This window comes from Artemia sp. Qi Xiang Cuo, chromosome 9, assembly GCF_049724085.1.
Source record: "Artemia sp. Qi Xiang Cuo chromosome 9, ASM4972408v1, whole genome shotgun sequence".
Taxonomy (NCBI): Eukaryota; Metazoa; Arthropoda; class Branchiopoda; order Anostraca; family Artemiidae; genus Artemia; species Artemia sp. Qi Xiang Cuo.
The window spans coordinates 48,244,760-48,261,791 of NC_142802.1; the positions used below are offsets into that span (position 1 = coordinate 48,244,760).

The following is a 17,032-nucleotide window of genomic DNA, read 5'->3' on the forward strand; positions in this document are numbered from 1 at the left end:
ATTCTTGTGGGACACCAGTGAGCTCAGTGGACGTTTTTGCGTTGCTGAGTCGTTGTGTAATGTCACCAGTGAGTTTTTCAGTCACTGGGCTTCAAGAGCTCCAGTCGCGGAAATCGATGTCAAGATGCATAAAGTTAAGCAGTCACTGGCCCAGTGACTGGTTCACATAGTAACATCTATTAACATAGTGGCGCAAAAACACACTCTTAGCTTTTCTTGCTCTTTTCTTCTTTGAATTGTAGTCCACCCTCAACTAATAAAACATAAAAATTGAATTCGGACCCACTCAAGAATTGCAAACTGCTTGACTGACTTATCGCCTATGAGCCTACAAATTATTGTAACAACACAAAATAGTTGAACTAAACAACTGAAGGCTTCTCCACCACATTGCAGTTGAATGTCTATCTCTGTCCTCTTCATTGCCAAGTATTTCGAACCGAAGATCATTGGATGATCTTCGCTTATCAGTGATAAGAATAAGAATATAAAAATTTCTCACACACAAATAGAGACAAACACGTTTATGTTTTTCACCGCGTAGAAAAATTCGTGCATCCAATAATTGCCGAGAGCGGAGTTAAGATAAGAATCTTAACTAACAGAAAAGGGATATCGATGCATATCTACATTGACAGTTTTCCTTCCGGTTTTTTGTCTCAAAAAATTCTTTTTTTGTAAAATAGTGCTACTTAGCAAGCAAAGTGCCACTTTTACTAAAAAGTGTCTTAATTGTGTCAGGTGTCCCGAAAAGTGCCAATTAAAAAAAAAGTGTCAAAAGTGACACTAAAGTGTCACCGGTGGCAACCCTGCTGAGAGCACCAGCCTTCCACCACATTTTTAGTTCGTGGGAGGCTCTGGGTGACTCGATTGCGGGCATTCCATAGGACAAGAGAAAATGGGGGTGGGCGGAGTAACCCTTTGGTTCCTTCGTGAACGACAAAACTCCTCCTGGAGGTCTTCGAAAGCTAAATAAACTCGCTAATAGGAAGAAATCCCAAAGATAGTATCATCCGAACCTGCAAAGAATACTTAGGATCACTTGTGTCCGCTCTTGGAGCCCAAGCGCCAGGAATTTATATAGATGCTCAGACACAAGTAGAGAAAACAAGCTTTTATAATCGCTGTAGAAAGCATCAGCCTTAAGGCGTTAATTGACGCAGCTTCAAAATCTGCCATCACTGACTGGGGGGAAAGGGTTGGTTCTATGGATCTGATCTTCTCTAAGAGACGGGTGTATGTGGCCTGGGATTATTGAGGGTAAGGGACAGAAGGCAAGGGGCGGTGTTACTATAAAAAGAGCGTGGATGGTATAGAGCACTGTATATATAATTAGCAGTATGATCTTTTCCCTATCTCACCCATTATAAAAACCCGGACCAAGGTGCGAGTGCTCCAGAGAACGTATAAACATAAGCGACATTAGATCTTTTCACGGGTAGACAAGTCAGATTTCTCTTGAACGCGGAACTTGGCCTCAATGTTGGAAGATTAAATTTTGAAGAAACTAATTTTAAATTAAATTATTCCAATACATATATGAAAATCGGTAATTAGCAGTGCAATGTTATTATTAGATGTTTTTAGGAATTAAAAGTAGGTTTCGAAGTCTCAAGTTGGTTTCAAAGGCATTTTGAGTAAGTTTCTGCCAAAATACGTGTTCCAGGGTAATTGGACCGCTGATGGCAGATCAAATGAGAGGAGCTGTTTGTCAAATGAGCTGTGAGGAGCTGTTGATCAAATGAGGCCGATATATTATATATATATAATATATATATATATATATATATATATATATATATATATATATATATATATATATATATATATATATATATATATATATATATATATATATATATATATATATATATATATATATATATATATATATATATATATATATATATATATATATATATATATATATATATATATATATATATATATATATATATATATATATATATATATATATATATATATATATATATATATATATATATATATATATATATGTATATATATATATATATGTATATATATATATATATATATATATATATATATATATATATATATATATATATATATATATATATATATATATATATATATATATATATATATATATATATATATATATATATATATATATATATATGTGTGTGTGTGTGTGTGTGTATATATATATATATACTACGAAAACCTTACGAAAAAAGAAAGTTTTTTTTTAAGAAAAGTAACGGCCATATTATACTTTAAGATCAGTAGAAATAGAAGCCTACAATAACTCAAACTCAAAACGACCAGAAATTATTATTAAAGAATAAAAAAGGAAAGCAGAATAATTGGTATGGCTTTAACACTACACATAAATTTATATAAATGTCTATATAGTGGGCTGTAATAATGCAAAAGGTAAATATAACATTGGTTTAAGAATGGAAAGAAAGACAAAAAATGAATTTACAACGATAATCAAGTTAAAATAAGTTTTATTTGAACAATGCCATAAAGCGATGACATTTGATTATGATATTTGGCGCTTCGCATTGATATTTCAGTTTTAAAAGTTTTATCAATTTTTTCTCAAAGGGAAATTACGTGGTGGGCATGACTGTAGACTTGCAGCTAAATTAAATATAGTCACTTCTACTTTTCACATATGTTTATTGATATTGGTTTGATTTTTACTGTCTGTAGTACTGAGGAGCTCATTGAGGAGATAATCAAACGCAAGTTTTAAAAAATTTTGGATCTGCCACTAAAATGTGTGATGTCCTTTAATTTTCTGAAAACTCCTTAAGAATTTTACGAAAAACACTTCTGAATAGACGTTTGGTATTTTCTTGGAACTTTTACCACAGCAACCAATTATTAGAATCCAAGTCCTAAAATTGGTCTCAATCAGGAACCCTTATTGCTATATAAATTCACGAAGTACAAAGATTTTGAAACGAAGCTTTTAATTGTATAAAGTTCAGTAAATGTCTGCCCATTTCATAAAAAAACTTTGATTGAAAACGAAACTAGCTCTTATCTCTGCTTCGGACAAAACAGGTAATTAGCCTTTTTCAAGTTTCACAAGAACTACAATCTGAGAAAATAAATACTACGACGAAAAAAAAATGATAAACCATCCAGTGGCGGATCCAGAGGACGAGGGGGGGGCGAGGCGGGCACCCTACCCTAAAGTAGTCTAAAGTAGTGTAATTTACCTAATTAACGCAAGTTTGCATTAATTAAACTTGTTCCTAACCTAAGTTTATTGGATCAACCTATTTTGCCCCCCCCCCCCCAAAAAAAATCCTAGATCCACCCCTGAAACCATCGCATCTATTCCACCAGTTATTAGAAGAAAAAAAATTCCTTATTTTCACAAATTTCATCAACCCCCCACCCCCTTTTTTAGAAATTCTCCATAGGCCAATCAGTTAAGTCCACTGTACATAAATAATAGATTAAATCATAATTTTTATATAAATTAAGTCATACCTGTAAGATGGGACAGTTGCAAACCACTTGGCCGGCTCACCAAGTTTTTTTTGCTTTCGCAATTACGAATAATACAATTTCGAACCATTTCTCATTGATTGACGCATACCCACTAACCCGCTAATGCATGAATAAGTGGGAGGAGCTTTTTGTTCGCACCGAGAATGAAGAGCCAGGAATCATCTGTGGTAAACTTACTGCCTAATTATATATACAGTGGTATAGACCTAATAAAATAGCAGCAAACGACACTCAAGCCTTTTAGAGGGCGTGGGAGTGTTTAGGGTGACGGTAGCTCTATTCTTATTTGTGATAGTTTTTGTTGGTTTTAAGATCAACTTGATTATCAATTTTGTTTCTGTTTGGTTTAGGATGTGATAAATTCGTTTTAATTTTTGTTTTTTTAGGCATCATTTATTCGTTCATATTAAGTTCTATTTATTTTACGTTTAAATGTGTATGACTTTATTTTGCTTGTTTTAGGTTTTAATTTACTTTTTTTTCAAAAAATTTCTTGGGAAAATGTTATTTTTTTTTAATTAGTTCTGGAGTAAGCTTGGTAGACTCAATAATATTTTTAATATATAAACAAAACACTTGTAAAATCTGTAAAATAAATTTTACGTCTTTTACACCAAGCAGGACAATATTAAGGTTTTTTGTTCATTTTAATTAGTAAACAAATGACTCATCTCTATCAAAACAAGAAAATTACTTCAAAAATGAGTAGCATGTTCTTATTTTCGTATGTTAATCTTTTTGTAACACGTCCCTCATTACAATTCATTTGATCTCTATTATATCTGTCAAAATAGCCATTACTTTGAGGGCTTCCAGTTGTTATGCCAGTATACAATTTTCCAGCTGCATAAGACACATGAAAGACACAAGACAAAATCATGAATCTTTTTTTTTATCAAGATTTGGCTATAAAATTAAAAAAAATCTTTGAATTAAAGACTTTAAAAATACTTTAAAAGCAAGTGTATGTAAAATAGGAACAATATTAATAATTTGGAAAATTTTTCAAAAATATATTTTTTTCTTCATTATTTACACAAAAAATTTGGAGCTTTAACCGAAAAAAAAGTTTGGAGTTTAAAGATGTGAAATCGCCCTCTTCATTAAACTTGCCCCATGCAGCGTTTCCAGTGCTTTGAAATAAACTGTATTTTTTCCAACTAAAGTTTTAACCAGTCCCTCTAAATTGTACCAAGACGGGTTCAATTGTACTGCGTTTGGGACGCTGGCCTCGTGTATAGCCTTCAATTAGAGTAAACCAAATAGAAGACGCCTACTTCCAAATGAAGCGCCATTATCTTCATGGTAAAATACAAAAACTAGCTAAGTCTTTATTTAGCGCAAAATACAGTTTGTGCAAAAACAGGTGAAGTCCTGACTGCATTTACAAACCGAAGTCCAAGCTATAAAAGTTGGGCTACACGGTGTGAAAACTAATTAAGTACTGAATCAGTGTGAAACAAGCTAAGTCCTGAATTGGTGCACAAACGAGCTAAGCCTTGATCCGGTACAATTATGAGCTTAGTCCTGACTCGGTGCAAAAACTGGTTAAGGCCTGACTCCGTGAAAAATGAACCAAGTCCTTATTCTGTGTGTTAACGAGATTAAATAAATTTTTTTTTTTTAACTGAAAGTAAGGAACGACGTAAAAACTTAAAACGAACAGAAATTATTCCGCGTAAGAAAGGGGCTGTCCCCTCCTCAACGCCTCGCTCTTTACGCTAAAGTTTTTATTGTTTAAAAAAATATAGTTTTGAGAAAGTCAAAATTTATCGTAAAGAGCGAGGCGTTGAGGAGGGGACAGCCCCGTTCATATACGGAATAATTTCTGTTCGTTTTAAGTTTTTACGTCGTTTCTTACTTTCAGTTAAAAAAACTTTTTTTTTATTAATTTTTGAACGTTTTTGAATTAATACAGGATTTGATTTTGGCTCGCCGTAAATGAATAATTAAAGCAAAATTTGAATATTAATTGTACTTTTATTTAGTTACATGGCTTTCTCGAAACTGGTTTAATTTTATTTACGAACGTTTTTATTAGTAATAAATATACGTAACTTACGAATTCACTTATGTAACGAACTTCTATATTCATATATTTTTAATATGTATATTAGAGGATTCGCCCCCTAGTCAATACCATGCTCTTTAAGCTAAAGTTCGAATTTTGTTCTAATTCTTTAAAAATGTCCCCTTAATGACAAATTCTGTTAATTAGAATAAATAGCTCTTATGAAAGTACTAAAAAATCTTTGGCTTAAGGAGCGAGGTATTGACTAGGGGTGAACCCAATCATATACGTAATGTTTTCTGTCGTTTTAAGTTTTGATGTTGCTCCTTACTTTCAGCTGAAAAACTTGTTTTTTTTATATAATTTCTGATCTTTTTTTTAAATTATGCCCGGGATATCCGGCGCCCCCTTCATAGCAATATCCCTTCCCTCATGAAAACTTCCTTCATGGAAAGAGCCTCCCACATAAACCCCAACCCACTCACCCCCCTCCCCCCACTACCAGAAAAAATCCCCCCTGAAAACGTCTGTATACTTCCCAATAACCAATACTATATGTTAACATTGGGTAAAGTTCCCAACTTTCAGCCCTCCCCCCGGAGACTTCGGGGGATTCAGTCATCCTAAAATACATATTTATCATATTTTAGACCCTGCTAAACTAAATGGAGATATTTTTTGAACAAAAAATATCTCAAAATTTTGATCAGGTGACTTTGGGAAAAAATGAGCGTGGGAGGGGGCCTAGTTGCCCTCCTTTTTTGATCACTTAAAAAGGGCACTAGAACTTTTAATTTCCGTTCCAGTGAGCCCTCCCACGATATTCTAGGACCACTGGGTAGATACGATCACCGCTGGGAAAAAAAACAAAAAAAAAACCCCAAAAAACAAATAAACACGGATCCGTAATCTTTCTTCTGGCAAAAAATGCAAAATTCCACATTTTTGTAGATAGAGCTTGAAACTTCTGCAGTAGGGTTCTCTGATACGCTGAATATGATGGTGTGATTTTGATTAAGGTTCTATAGCTTTTAGGGGGTCTTTCCCTCTTTTTTCGAAAATCAGCCAAATTTTCTCAGGTGCGTAACTTTTGATGGGTAAGACTAAACTTGATATATTTGAAATCAGCATTAAAATCTGATTCTTTTGATGTATCTATTAGTATCAAAATACCGTTTTCTATAGTATCGGTTACCATTGAGCCGGGTCGCTCCTTTCTTATGGTTCGTTACCACGAACTGGTTGATAAGCCTTAGTTCAATACAAAGACAGTCTAGATTCTGAATGAGTGCAAAAATACTTTTTACATAGCTCAAACAACACTTCAACAGTTTGTGATACCTGGGATGTGAAGGAAGATTTGTTTTGCGAGGAACAATTAACGACTGTACTAAAAGGATTAAAAAACAATAAGGCTCCAGATGCTGATAGGGTAGCAAATGAGTTTCTTAAATATGATGGCTCTGAGGTTAGAAATAAGTTACTGAAGATTATGAACATAATTTTTGAAAAAGGGGAAGTACCAAATGATTGTCGGAAAACCTTGATTAAGCCACTTTATCAGAAAGGTGATAAAAGTGAGTGTGGTAATTATCGAGGCATTAGTCTGGTCTCTGTAGATAGCAAATTACTTAGTAATATGATACTTTTTAGGCTGAGAGATGCCGTAGACAAAGTTTTAAGAGAAGAACACTGCGGTTATAGAAAAGGTAGAGGATGCGTCGACCAAATTTTCACTCTTAAGTTAATAATTGAGAAGTGCCTGACTTGTCAAACACCTTTGGTCCTTAGTTTTATAGATTATGAGCAAGCGTTCGATTCTGTTGATAGAAGAGCTTTAGCAAAGGTTATTATCCTTGTAAGGCATACCAGACAAATACATTAAAGGGATTAGTGCTATGTACGAGAATAACACTGCTGCAGTTAAGGTCTGAAATGAGGCTAGCAGCTGGTTTTGTATTAAATCAGGAGTTAAGCAGGGTTATGTTCTATCCCCCTTTATATGGATTATTTTAATGGACTTTGTCTTTAGGAGCACAGAAAAGTCAATGAGAAACCATGGAATCAAATGGGGAGGAAAAAGTCTCCTGGACTTAGATTACGCTGATGATTTAAGCATCCTAGAGGAAAGTATGAGCAAAATGAATGAACTTTTAGAGGTTTTGCGAGTTCAGGGTGCTAGAATAGGTTTGAAAATTAATGTTAAGAAGACTACGTCACTAAGGCTAGGAATAAGTGAAGATGAAAAGGTGACGTTGGGTAATGAAAGGATTGATAAAGGGGGCAGCTTTACTTACCTTGGTAGTATTATTAGTAAAAATGGTGGGAGCAGTGAAGATGTTAAAAGTAGAATAGCCAAGGCTCAGGGTGTTTTTTCACAATTATAAAAATTTTGTAAGAATAGGAAGATAAGCCTGCAAACCAAGATTAGAATGTTAGAAGCTAGAGTGATGACAATAGTCAAATATGACTCTGAAGCATGGGCGGTTCGAAAAGCGGATGAAGATTTACTAGATGTTTTCCAAAGAAATTACTTAAGGATTGTTCTGGGTACCCGGCTGACTGACCATATTTTGAACAATAGGCTGTACGACAAATATGGTTTAATACCGCTCTCTGGGGCTATAATGCAAGAAAGGTTGAGATGGCTAGGGCACGTTGTGCGGATGAAGGATGACAGATTGCCGAAGATTGTTCTTTTCGTTAACCGTATAGGGCTAAACGGGAAGCAGGTAGCCCTTGTCTAGGGTGGGAGGATATCAAAAAGAAATATTGAAAGGAAATGGAAACTTAGTGGGAGGGTGTAACGAGGGAGGCTTTGAACTGATTGGTATGGAAGAGGAGCGTGCGTAGCTGTGTTGACATCAGGTTGCTTGGTGCTACTGTGAGTTGTTAGTAGTAGTAGTAGTTGGGCGATAATTAGGTGGGCTAGGTTTTGTACTTTTATTAAATTTGTTATGTCGCTCAAGACTTGAAAAACTTCAATTAAATGTGGGCTTGATTTTAGTTTTGTTAAAATAAATTTTGACTTTTTGTCACGATGCTTTAAGAAAGGCTGCTCAAGCACAAAGGCCGTCGAATTTGAATGAAAAGTTCTTTTAAAGAGCTTTTAGATCTTAACGTAAAGGGTGTGGGTTGAAGAAGGGGCAGTCCCCCTCATATACAGAAAATTTTCTGTTCGTCTGAAGTTTATGAAAACTTCATAAACTTCATTTCTGTTCGACTCTTACTTTTTATGAAAAAAAAATTGTTCTTTTTGAAATAACTTACAAATTTAAATCAGGTGTTTACAAAATTAAATCAGGTGTAAGTCCATAGGCCTATGAGGGTCATTTCTTGGAAACATTAGGCTATCTATTACGAATCAACTAAATTGGCCAGTTGTAACTTCCACCAGATTTATTTATTTATCTTTTTATAAACTACCTCATGTGAACCCCATAAAAGAACTTTTCGTTTCTAGTTTATTAGATCATCGAACACCTTTTTTTTCATTAGTAATAATTGATAAGGCAAATACATGTTAGATTAAGAAGAAGATTATTGCTTGTCAAAATGACATATCCACCTGCTTTTTCAACAGGTGAAGAACAATTTTGTCTGTTCGTGTGTTAGCTGAGGATTATAAAAATGTTGCAATATAGACAGATATCGATATAGACACAAATTTGTATAATAATCGTCTACAGAATTTATTCCTTTTTTCACCAAGGCACTTTGTATGGAAGGATAATTTTGGAAGGGGGCTCATCCGATTGGAAATTAAAACTTCTAGTGCCCTTTTTAAGAACCAAAAGTGATTGGAGGGCGAAGAGCACCCCCACGCCCTTATTCCTCTCAAAACTTCCGATAAATTTTTTGAGCCAACCATTTTGTTCAACATAGTTGAAAAGTCCAATAACTTTGTCTCTTAGGATAACAACTCCAAAATCCTTGGGGCGAGGGCTATAATATATGCACTTCGACAGTTGTTTACACATAGTATTAGTTAATGCGGAAGAGTGGCACGTTTAATCCTTGGTATCCAGAAAGGCCAGAATTATTAAGGTGAAGCTTTCAGGGAATGTTGAGGTGAGTGCTGATTAAATCAAAACCCACTATGTACATGCAGATTGTCGAAAGAATTTATATCAGAAAATACTTAGGGCATTTAAACTGGAACTTTCAGAGGTGATGAGAGAGAGGATTAATTCACCAAAAGGCAATAATTTACTGTTCTCGAACTGTAGCACAAAATCCAGCTCTGTCACCTCCCACACTAGAAGCCCTGCCAAAACACCCGCATGGCTTTTCCACCTAAAATTTATTACAAGAAGTTTTTGCGGGGCCTGATCCATTTGGCAGACACTTTTTTTTCTTTTTTAAGCAAGTTTAGATTATTGCCTACTAAAATTTCTAAGTAATATCGAAAATCTAACTCGGTGAGCGGATGGGCCTTGATATAATTAAATAAAAAAGAACAAGTTTTTTTTTAACTGAAAGTAAGGAACGACGTTAAAACCTAAAACGAACAGAAATTATTCCGTATATGAAAGGGGCTGTCCCCTCCTCAACGCTTCGCTCTTTACGCTAAAGTTTTTTATTGTTTAACAAAACAGAGTTGTGAGAAAGTAAAACTTTAGCATAAAAAGCGAGGCGTTGAGGAGGGGACAGCCCCTTTCATATATGGAATAATTACTGTTCGTTTTAAGCTTTAACGTCGCTCCTTACTTTCAGTTAAAAAAAACTTGTTTTTTTCATTTAATTTTTGAACGTTTTTGAATTAATGCAGGTTTTGATTTTGGCTCACCGTACATGAATAATTAAAACAAAATTTGCATATTAATTTTACTTTTATTTGGTTAAATGGCTTTCTCGAAACTTTTTTAATTTTATTTACCAACGTTTTTATTAGTAATAAAAATACTTAACTTACGAATTAACTTACGTAACGAACTTCTGTATTCATATATTTTTAATGCGTATATTAGGGGGTTCTCTCCCTAGTCAATACCTTGCTCTTTAAGCTAAAGTTTGAATTTTGTTCTAATTCTTTAAAAATGACCCCTTAATCACAAAGGCCGTTATTTAGAATAAATAGCTCTTATGAAAGTACTAAAAAATCTTTGGCTTAAAGAGCGAGGTATTGACTAGGGGATGAACCCAATGATACACGTAATATTTTCCGTTCGTTAAAGTTTTGGTGTTACTTAAAAGTTTTTAGTTGGAAAGCTTGTTTTTTTTTATATTTAATTTCTGATCTTTTTTTAAAATAATGCTGGAAAATCCGGCGCCCCCTTCATAGAAATGTCCCTTCCCCCATGAAAAATTCCTTCATGGAAAGATCCTTCCATATTACCCCCGACCAACCCATCCCCCTACTACCAGAAAAAATCCCCCTGAAAACGTCTGTATACTTCCTAATAACCAATACTAGGCTATATGTTAAAACATTGGGTAAAGTTCATAACTTTCAGCACTCCCCCCGGGGATTTCGGGGGATTAAGTCATCCAAAAGGAGATAGTTATCATATTTTCAACCATGCTGAACAAAATGGCTATCTCAAAATTTTGATCAGGTGACTTTGGGAAAAAAATGAGCGCGGGAGGGCGCCTAGTTGCCCTCCATTTTTTTGTCACTTAAAAAGGGCACTAGAAATTTTAATTTCTGTTCCAATGAGTCCTCCCACGATATTATAGGACCACTGGGTCGATACGATCACCCCTGGAAAAAAAAACAAAAACAAATACACACCCATCCAGGATCTCTATTCGGGCAAAAATGCACAATTCCACATTTTTATAGATATGAGCTTTAAACCTCTACAGTAGAGTTTTCTGGCAGACTGAATCTTATGGTGGGATTTTGATTAGGGCTCTATGTTTTTTAGGGGGTCATTCCTCCCTTTTTTTTAAAATCAGCCAAATTTTCTTAGGCGCGTAACTTTTGATGGGTAGGACTAAACTTGATGAAAGTTATATATTTGAATTCAGCATTGAAATCTAATTCTTTTTATTTATCTATTGGTATCAAAAACCCGTTTTCTAGAGTTTCGGTTACCATTGAGCAGGGTCTCTCCTTACTTGTTTTTTAATTAAAAAACACATTTACCCCACTCCCAAACGCAGTTCTTTCGTCCTGCGCTCTAGGGACTGCCTGCCATTGGCTCACGTGCCCCAAGGACACGAATCCTCGTCCAATAATCTCTTAAAGATATTTCAGATGATTCAGGAGTTCACACAGTTTTTTTGCCTTTTAAACTTCCTTTTAAATGTTATGCATTGCATTTTTTTTGCTACAATTTTCTTAGCGAAATTCGAACGACTAGCGCCGTTGTCTGACTGAAGCTAGAAATGCAATTTCTCTTTTTGCTGATTAAGGACTTTTCATTTTTGCAACTAGATTTAGCTTAATTATAAGAAATCAGAATTATCTTTAGAAAGGAACTTTATTTTGGTATTTCAAATACATCACATCTTACTCATGGTACACTTACAGTTCGTCACCACGAACTGTTTGCTGAATAATTTGATGCAAGTATCAATTCTATTCAGATGAAACTGTAGCTATAGCTTTTATCCCAAAACTCCATGTTCTTGAAAAACCTTTTCAGCATTTTTTTTATATCTAAAAAAAAATTTGAAACTAATTTCAAAAATGTAAGGTGGTGGATAAATAAAGCTAAACCTCAGCTATCGGATGATATCGATCTGTCTCATTTCGTCGAAACATGAAGACAGTACACTGCCTGAAAAAGAAAACAATTTCATGGGAAACATAAACCTAAAGTATCATCTTCTGTCTTTGTCATAAGGTGTTCATTTTATGTTTTAATTCCGTCAAATGTTTGCAATACAAGAATCTTTGCAAAATGAGAAAAAGTAAATAGAGGAATTTTATCTTATAGGTAGAGATAGACGGAGCGTCTATATCTGAGCCACTTCAATCTTGTGAGATGCAACTAGGAAGCGGACTCTCCAGGAGTGACTCGTCAGAGAATCTGCTCCATGAAGTGCAGGTTGTGAGCAATCAGGATTATTCAGTAAGTGGAAAAATAAAACTGATTATGTCCTTATCATACTTGACATCAATAAAACCTCCTGCTTAATTATTTGTCAGTTGGATACAATTTAGTAATATTGGCAGTAAGTTGTAGCAACTGAGTTCTTTTAGAACTGTTGCAGTAGAAAATAATATCCTTCTAATATTTTTTACTGTAAAAAAAAAAAAAAATAATGCTTAAATGTTGACAACTTTAAGGTTCGTTGAATTCCCTGTGCATTCGCAAAATTATTCTTTTTGTAGTATGACAAGCTGCGAGTCAAAAATTTCGTCCATTTTATAACATGTGAACTTTTTATGGGGCCAAGTGCCAAGATTTTAGGTTTGGATTTCCTGCCCTTTTGGCTATAATGCTCCGAAGAATTAGTCTTTCTTTAAATATTTGGCTGAGCTCTTTTTTCCTGCATAAACCCATGGGGAAGCTTTTTCCACTTCATTTGTCTTTTGGGAAGGCTTTCCAATAGACAATATCCTCTACTTATATTGTTTTATTTGATCTTTCTAGATGCATTTTCTACAATTCAATAAAAGTGGACGAAACAAATCAAAAGAGAGCCTCTTAGAACCTATCTTAATGAGGACTGATTGTGAGAGCTATAGAATTTAGTGGCAATACAAGATTAATTTACTCCAAGATTCTTAGGCACACTTTATAACAAGAAGAACTAACTGCAAGCTAAATTTATAACAGGGATTAATCCAGAGAGGAGTGGGGTTGGCTGGCAATCACTGGTTTTGACACAGCTTTGTTTTGCACAGTTTTACTTACACTTGTAAAATCTGTTTGGCAAAAAAATTAATTCCAGAAAAGAAAATACCTATATTGTAGTATTCCAATATATCGAGATGAGGGGGAGCTGACTTCCCGCCAACTGGTGTGAATCCCAAAACGCAACGTGTACCGCAGAGTTCCGCCACGCTTGGCACAGCTCCCAAAACAATTGGTACAGTACCACCATGTTTGGCGTGCGCCACTAGGTGTACATGATGATTTCTCAGAGAGTGATCTTTCGTATCGAGCAAAAAAAAGAAAAAAAGGAGGTATTCAGAAATTTCATCGACAAATCTTTTTAGATCGAAAGAGGAAGAAAGAAAGAGAAAAAAGAAAAAGAAACGGTCGTCTAAAGCCTGAAAGGTACCACCCACCCCTAAGGAACTGTGGTAATTGCAAGGGGTTTCGGGTGATGCTTCCCTACTTGGCTTTGTTGAAGTTTACCTTTTGCAGTTTTTGCGTATATTTATTTCAATATGTTGATCAAATAGAAAGATAATCATTACCTATTTATTCTAATACGTCACATTTATTCAAATGTGTTGAGCGAATAGAAAGAAAGTCATGTTGAGCAAAAAGAAAGAGTAATTATTCTAGGAGTCTACGTCTCTCAAAGCAGAAAATAGTTATTTTCTTTTAATGTTTCGAAGCCCAAGCTAAACTTCACCTCATAATTTTAGAGCTAAAACAAATCAGTTCAGTTTTAAATTTGAAAGATTTATGAATCTATAGAGATCCCCACTCTCTCACGATAAAATGATGAGCACTTGCTTTATTTTTACATAGTCTTTTACTGCACCCACTGGTCCTATGATTACTCCTGTGAGAATCCTACCATTTCTTACTTTCAAATTTATCAAAGAAACAGCGGGGATCAGACAATAATAAAATGTCTAGTCCTTTGAATATTAGTCAAGTTTACAATTTGATGTAGCTAAATTAGTTGGAGGGATGACCTTTCTGGCCTGAGCCCAGAGTCAATTTGGTGAGTCAGCCCATAATAATAATATTAACTGAATAAGTTTAATTTGAATATATTTAGTTGTAATTCTTTGTGTCGGCCAGTGATATTTCTAGTTTTTTTTTTTTTTATTTACTTTATGGTCTTAACGAAGGATATTATAAAATTAATATTAAAAATGGAGCCCCGTGATGGCTAGTATAAAAACAACTTCCACCTCACAGTAATTAAATGGTTCTTTATAAATTTGGTTTTAATATTGCTAATCTTAAAACTTTCACAAGGGCATGAACCACTTTAGTGTCGAAACGGACCATTTAAAAATAAAATCTAAGTGATGAAGCACTTTAAACGGTTAGAAAACATAGACTAAGAAAACTTTAAACTTACAAAAGCTGCAGTTGCACATGGAGGGATGATGAAAGTTTTGAATTTCGAAAGAAGCTTTGAATTCTTTGAATTGGCTAATAGGCATTTTGAAAACGCTCACGTGGTAATGATCTATGCATTAAGCACCTAGTCACCGAAATCACCAAGCACCAAGCACCGAAAGCACCAAGTCACCTAGTCAAAGAAATTTAGAAAATAGTAATTCCCTGGTGAAAGGCATGGGAGAATACACTTAGTGAATTGTGCACTCATTTGGTCAAACTTGAGAATCAATGAACTCTGAGTTTTGATACATTTAATTGCATTTAAAGCAAAATTTTATGCTTTATATTCTTATCATTAAGGGGGAACGAAATGGAAAAATTCCCGGCTTTCTCTTCCAAGTTAAATATTTTTAGCTTGTCTGGCGACAACAGACGCATAAAGGCATCGATTTTGGTCTCTATCTGTTCCCCTGATCTAGCAAAATAATCTGAGTTTGCTAAAAAAAATTTCTGGGCTTTCTAAATTAGGCTTTTTCGTGCAAATTCCATTTCAACTTGTCTAAAAGAACGGTACATACAAGTTACATACAAGAACGGTACATGCGCGTACGCGCGCGTACGTAGGCTAACCTAGCCTAACCTAATTTAACCTAACCTAACTTAATCTAACCTAACCTAATCATACACCTAACTTTTTGCCTGTCCCTCACCTAACCTAAGCTAACCTAAGTGAAGCGTCCGTAGGCTAACCTAACCTAACTTAACCTAACCTGATCTATCCTAACTTAATCTAGCCTAACCTAACCATACTCGCCGGAAAAGGTTAGGTTAACTTATCATAAGCACTCATGATAAGTTAACCTAACCTAACCTAACTTAAACATGTAGAAATGTTTCTATTTATTTATTAATATTTATTTATACTTAACCTAACCTATTGTTTTGGAGGTTAGATGAAGGAGTTTGAACGATTGTCTTTGATAATAGAACGAGTCACTCATTTTCTAATTTAAAAATTTGATGGGTAAATCCATAAGACAAAGGAGCCAAAATTTAATTTAAAATTAGAATAGAACTTTAAATTTTTCATCTCTTTGAGAAAAAAACCAGAACTGAAGTGGAGCCTTTTTATTTTCTTGGAAAAATTAAGAGAACTTTGAATTTTTTATGTCTTTGAGGAATTAAGAACTGAAGTGGAAGCTTTTTTCATTTTCATTGGTAAAATTCAGAATTGAGCTAACTTTTTTCACTTCTTTAAGAAAATTCAGAAGAGAACTTGAACATTTTGCACTTCTTCGAGAAAACTCAGAATTAAAGTGATGCTCCTTATCTTCATGTCGAATATTCAAATCAATGTATAACTTTTTCTATCTTCTATGAAAAATTTGGAACAGAACTTTAAATTTTTCATCTCTGCAAAAAATCGGAAGTGAACTTAAGAAAATTAGAATTAAAGTGAAACTTTTTATCTTCACTGGAAAATAATCACAATCATAGTATAACTTTTCCCATCTTCTACAGAAAAATTTAGAACTGAACTTAAAATTTTTTATGTCTTTGAGAAATTAAGAACTGAAGTGGAAGGTTTTTCATTTTCATTGGTAAAATTCAGAATTGAGTTAACTTTTTTCTCTTCTTTAAGAAAATTCAGAAGAGAACTTGAACAATTTGCACTTCTTCGAGAAAACTCAGAACTAGTGTGGAGTTCCTTATCTTCATGTTGAATATTCACAATCAGTGTATAACTTTTTCTATCTTCTATGAAAAATTTGGAAAATAAATTTAAATTTTTCATGTATTTTATAAAAATCAGAACTGAATTTAAGAAAAATTTATAAATAACGTGAAACTTTTTATCTTCATGGAAAACAATCGCAGTCATAGTATTACTTCTTCTATCTTCCATCTAAAAATTTAGAATATAACTTTAAATTTCTTTATTTCTTTGGGGAACTTAAAACTGAAGTGTAAGATTTTTATTTTCTCTGGAGAAATTAGAATTGAAGTGTGTTCTTTGGTAAAGTTCAGAAGAGAACTTGAACTTTTCTTCACTTCGTTGAGAAAATTTTAAATTGAACTAGAACTTTCTATCTTCCGGGAAAATATTCCCGAGTATGATATTACGTTTTCTATCTTCAACCGAAAAATTTAGAATTGAACTTTAAATTTCTTTATGTCTTTTGTGAAATAAAGAACTGAAGTGGAAGATTTTTATTTTCTCTGGTGAAATTAGAAATGAATTGTGTTCTTTAGTATAATTCAGAAGAGAACTTGAACTTTTCTTCACTTCGTTGAGAAAATTTTAAGTTGAACTAGAACCTTTTATCTTCCGGGAAAATATTCAAAAGTATGG

At 34.0% G+C, this 17,032-nt stretch overlaps 1 protein-coding gene across 4 annotated transcripts in view; it reads left to right on the forward strand.

The window, feature by feature from the left end:
• The window catches only part of SK (small conductance calcium-activated potassium channel), a 570,542-nt gene that overhangs the window by 93,850 nt on the left and 459,660 nt on the right, over positions 1-17,032 (forward strand). For all 4 annotated transcript variants that reach the window (XM_089094647.1, XM_089094648.1, XM_089094645.1 and 1 more), the window contains exon 2: positions 12,418-12,552. In XM_089094647.1, coding sequence (XP_088950773.1) covers positions 12,466-12,552 — 87 coding nt within the window. In that variant the 5' untranslated portion in view covers positions 12,418-12,465. The remainder of the gene's footprint in view (positions 1-12,417; positions 12,553-17,032) is intronic.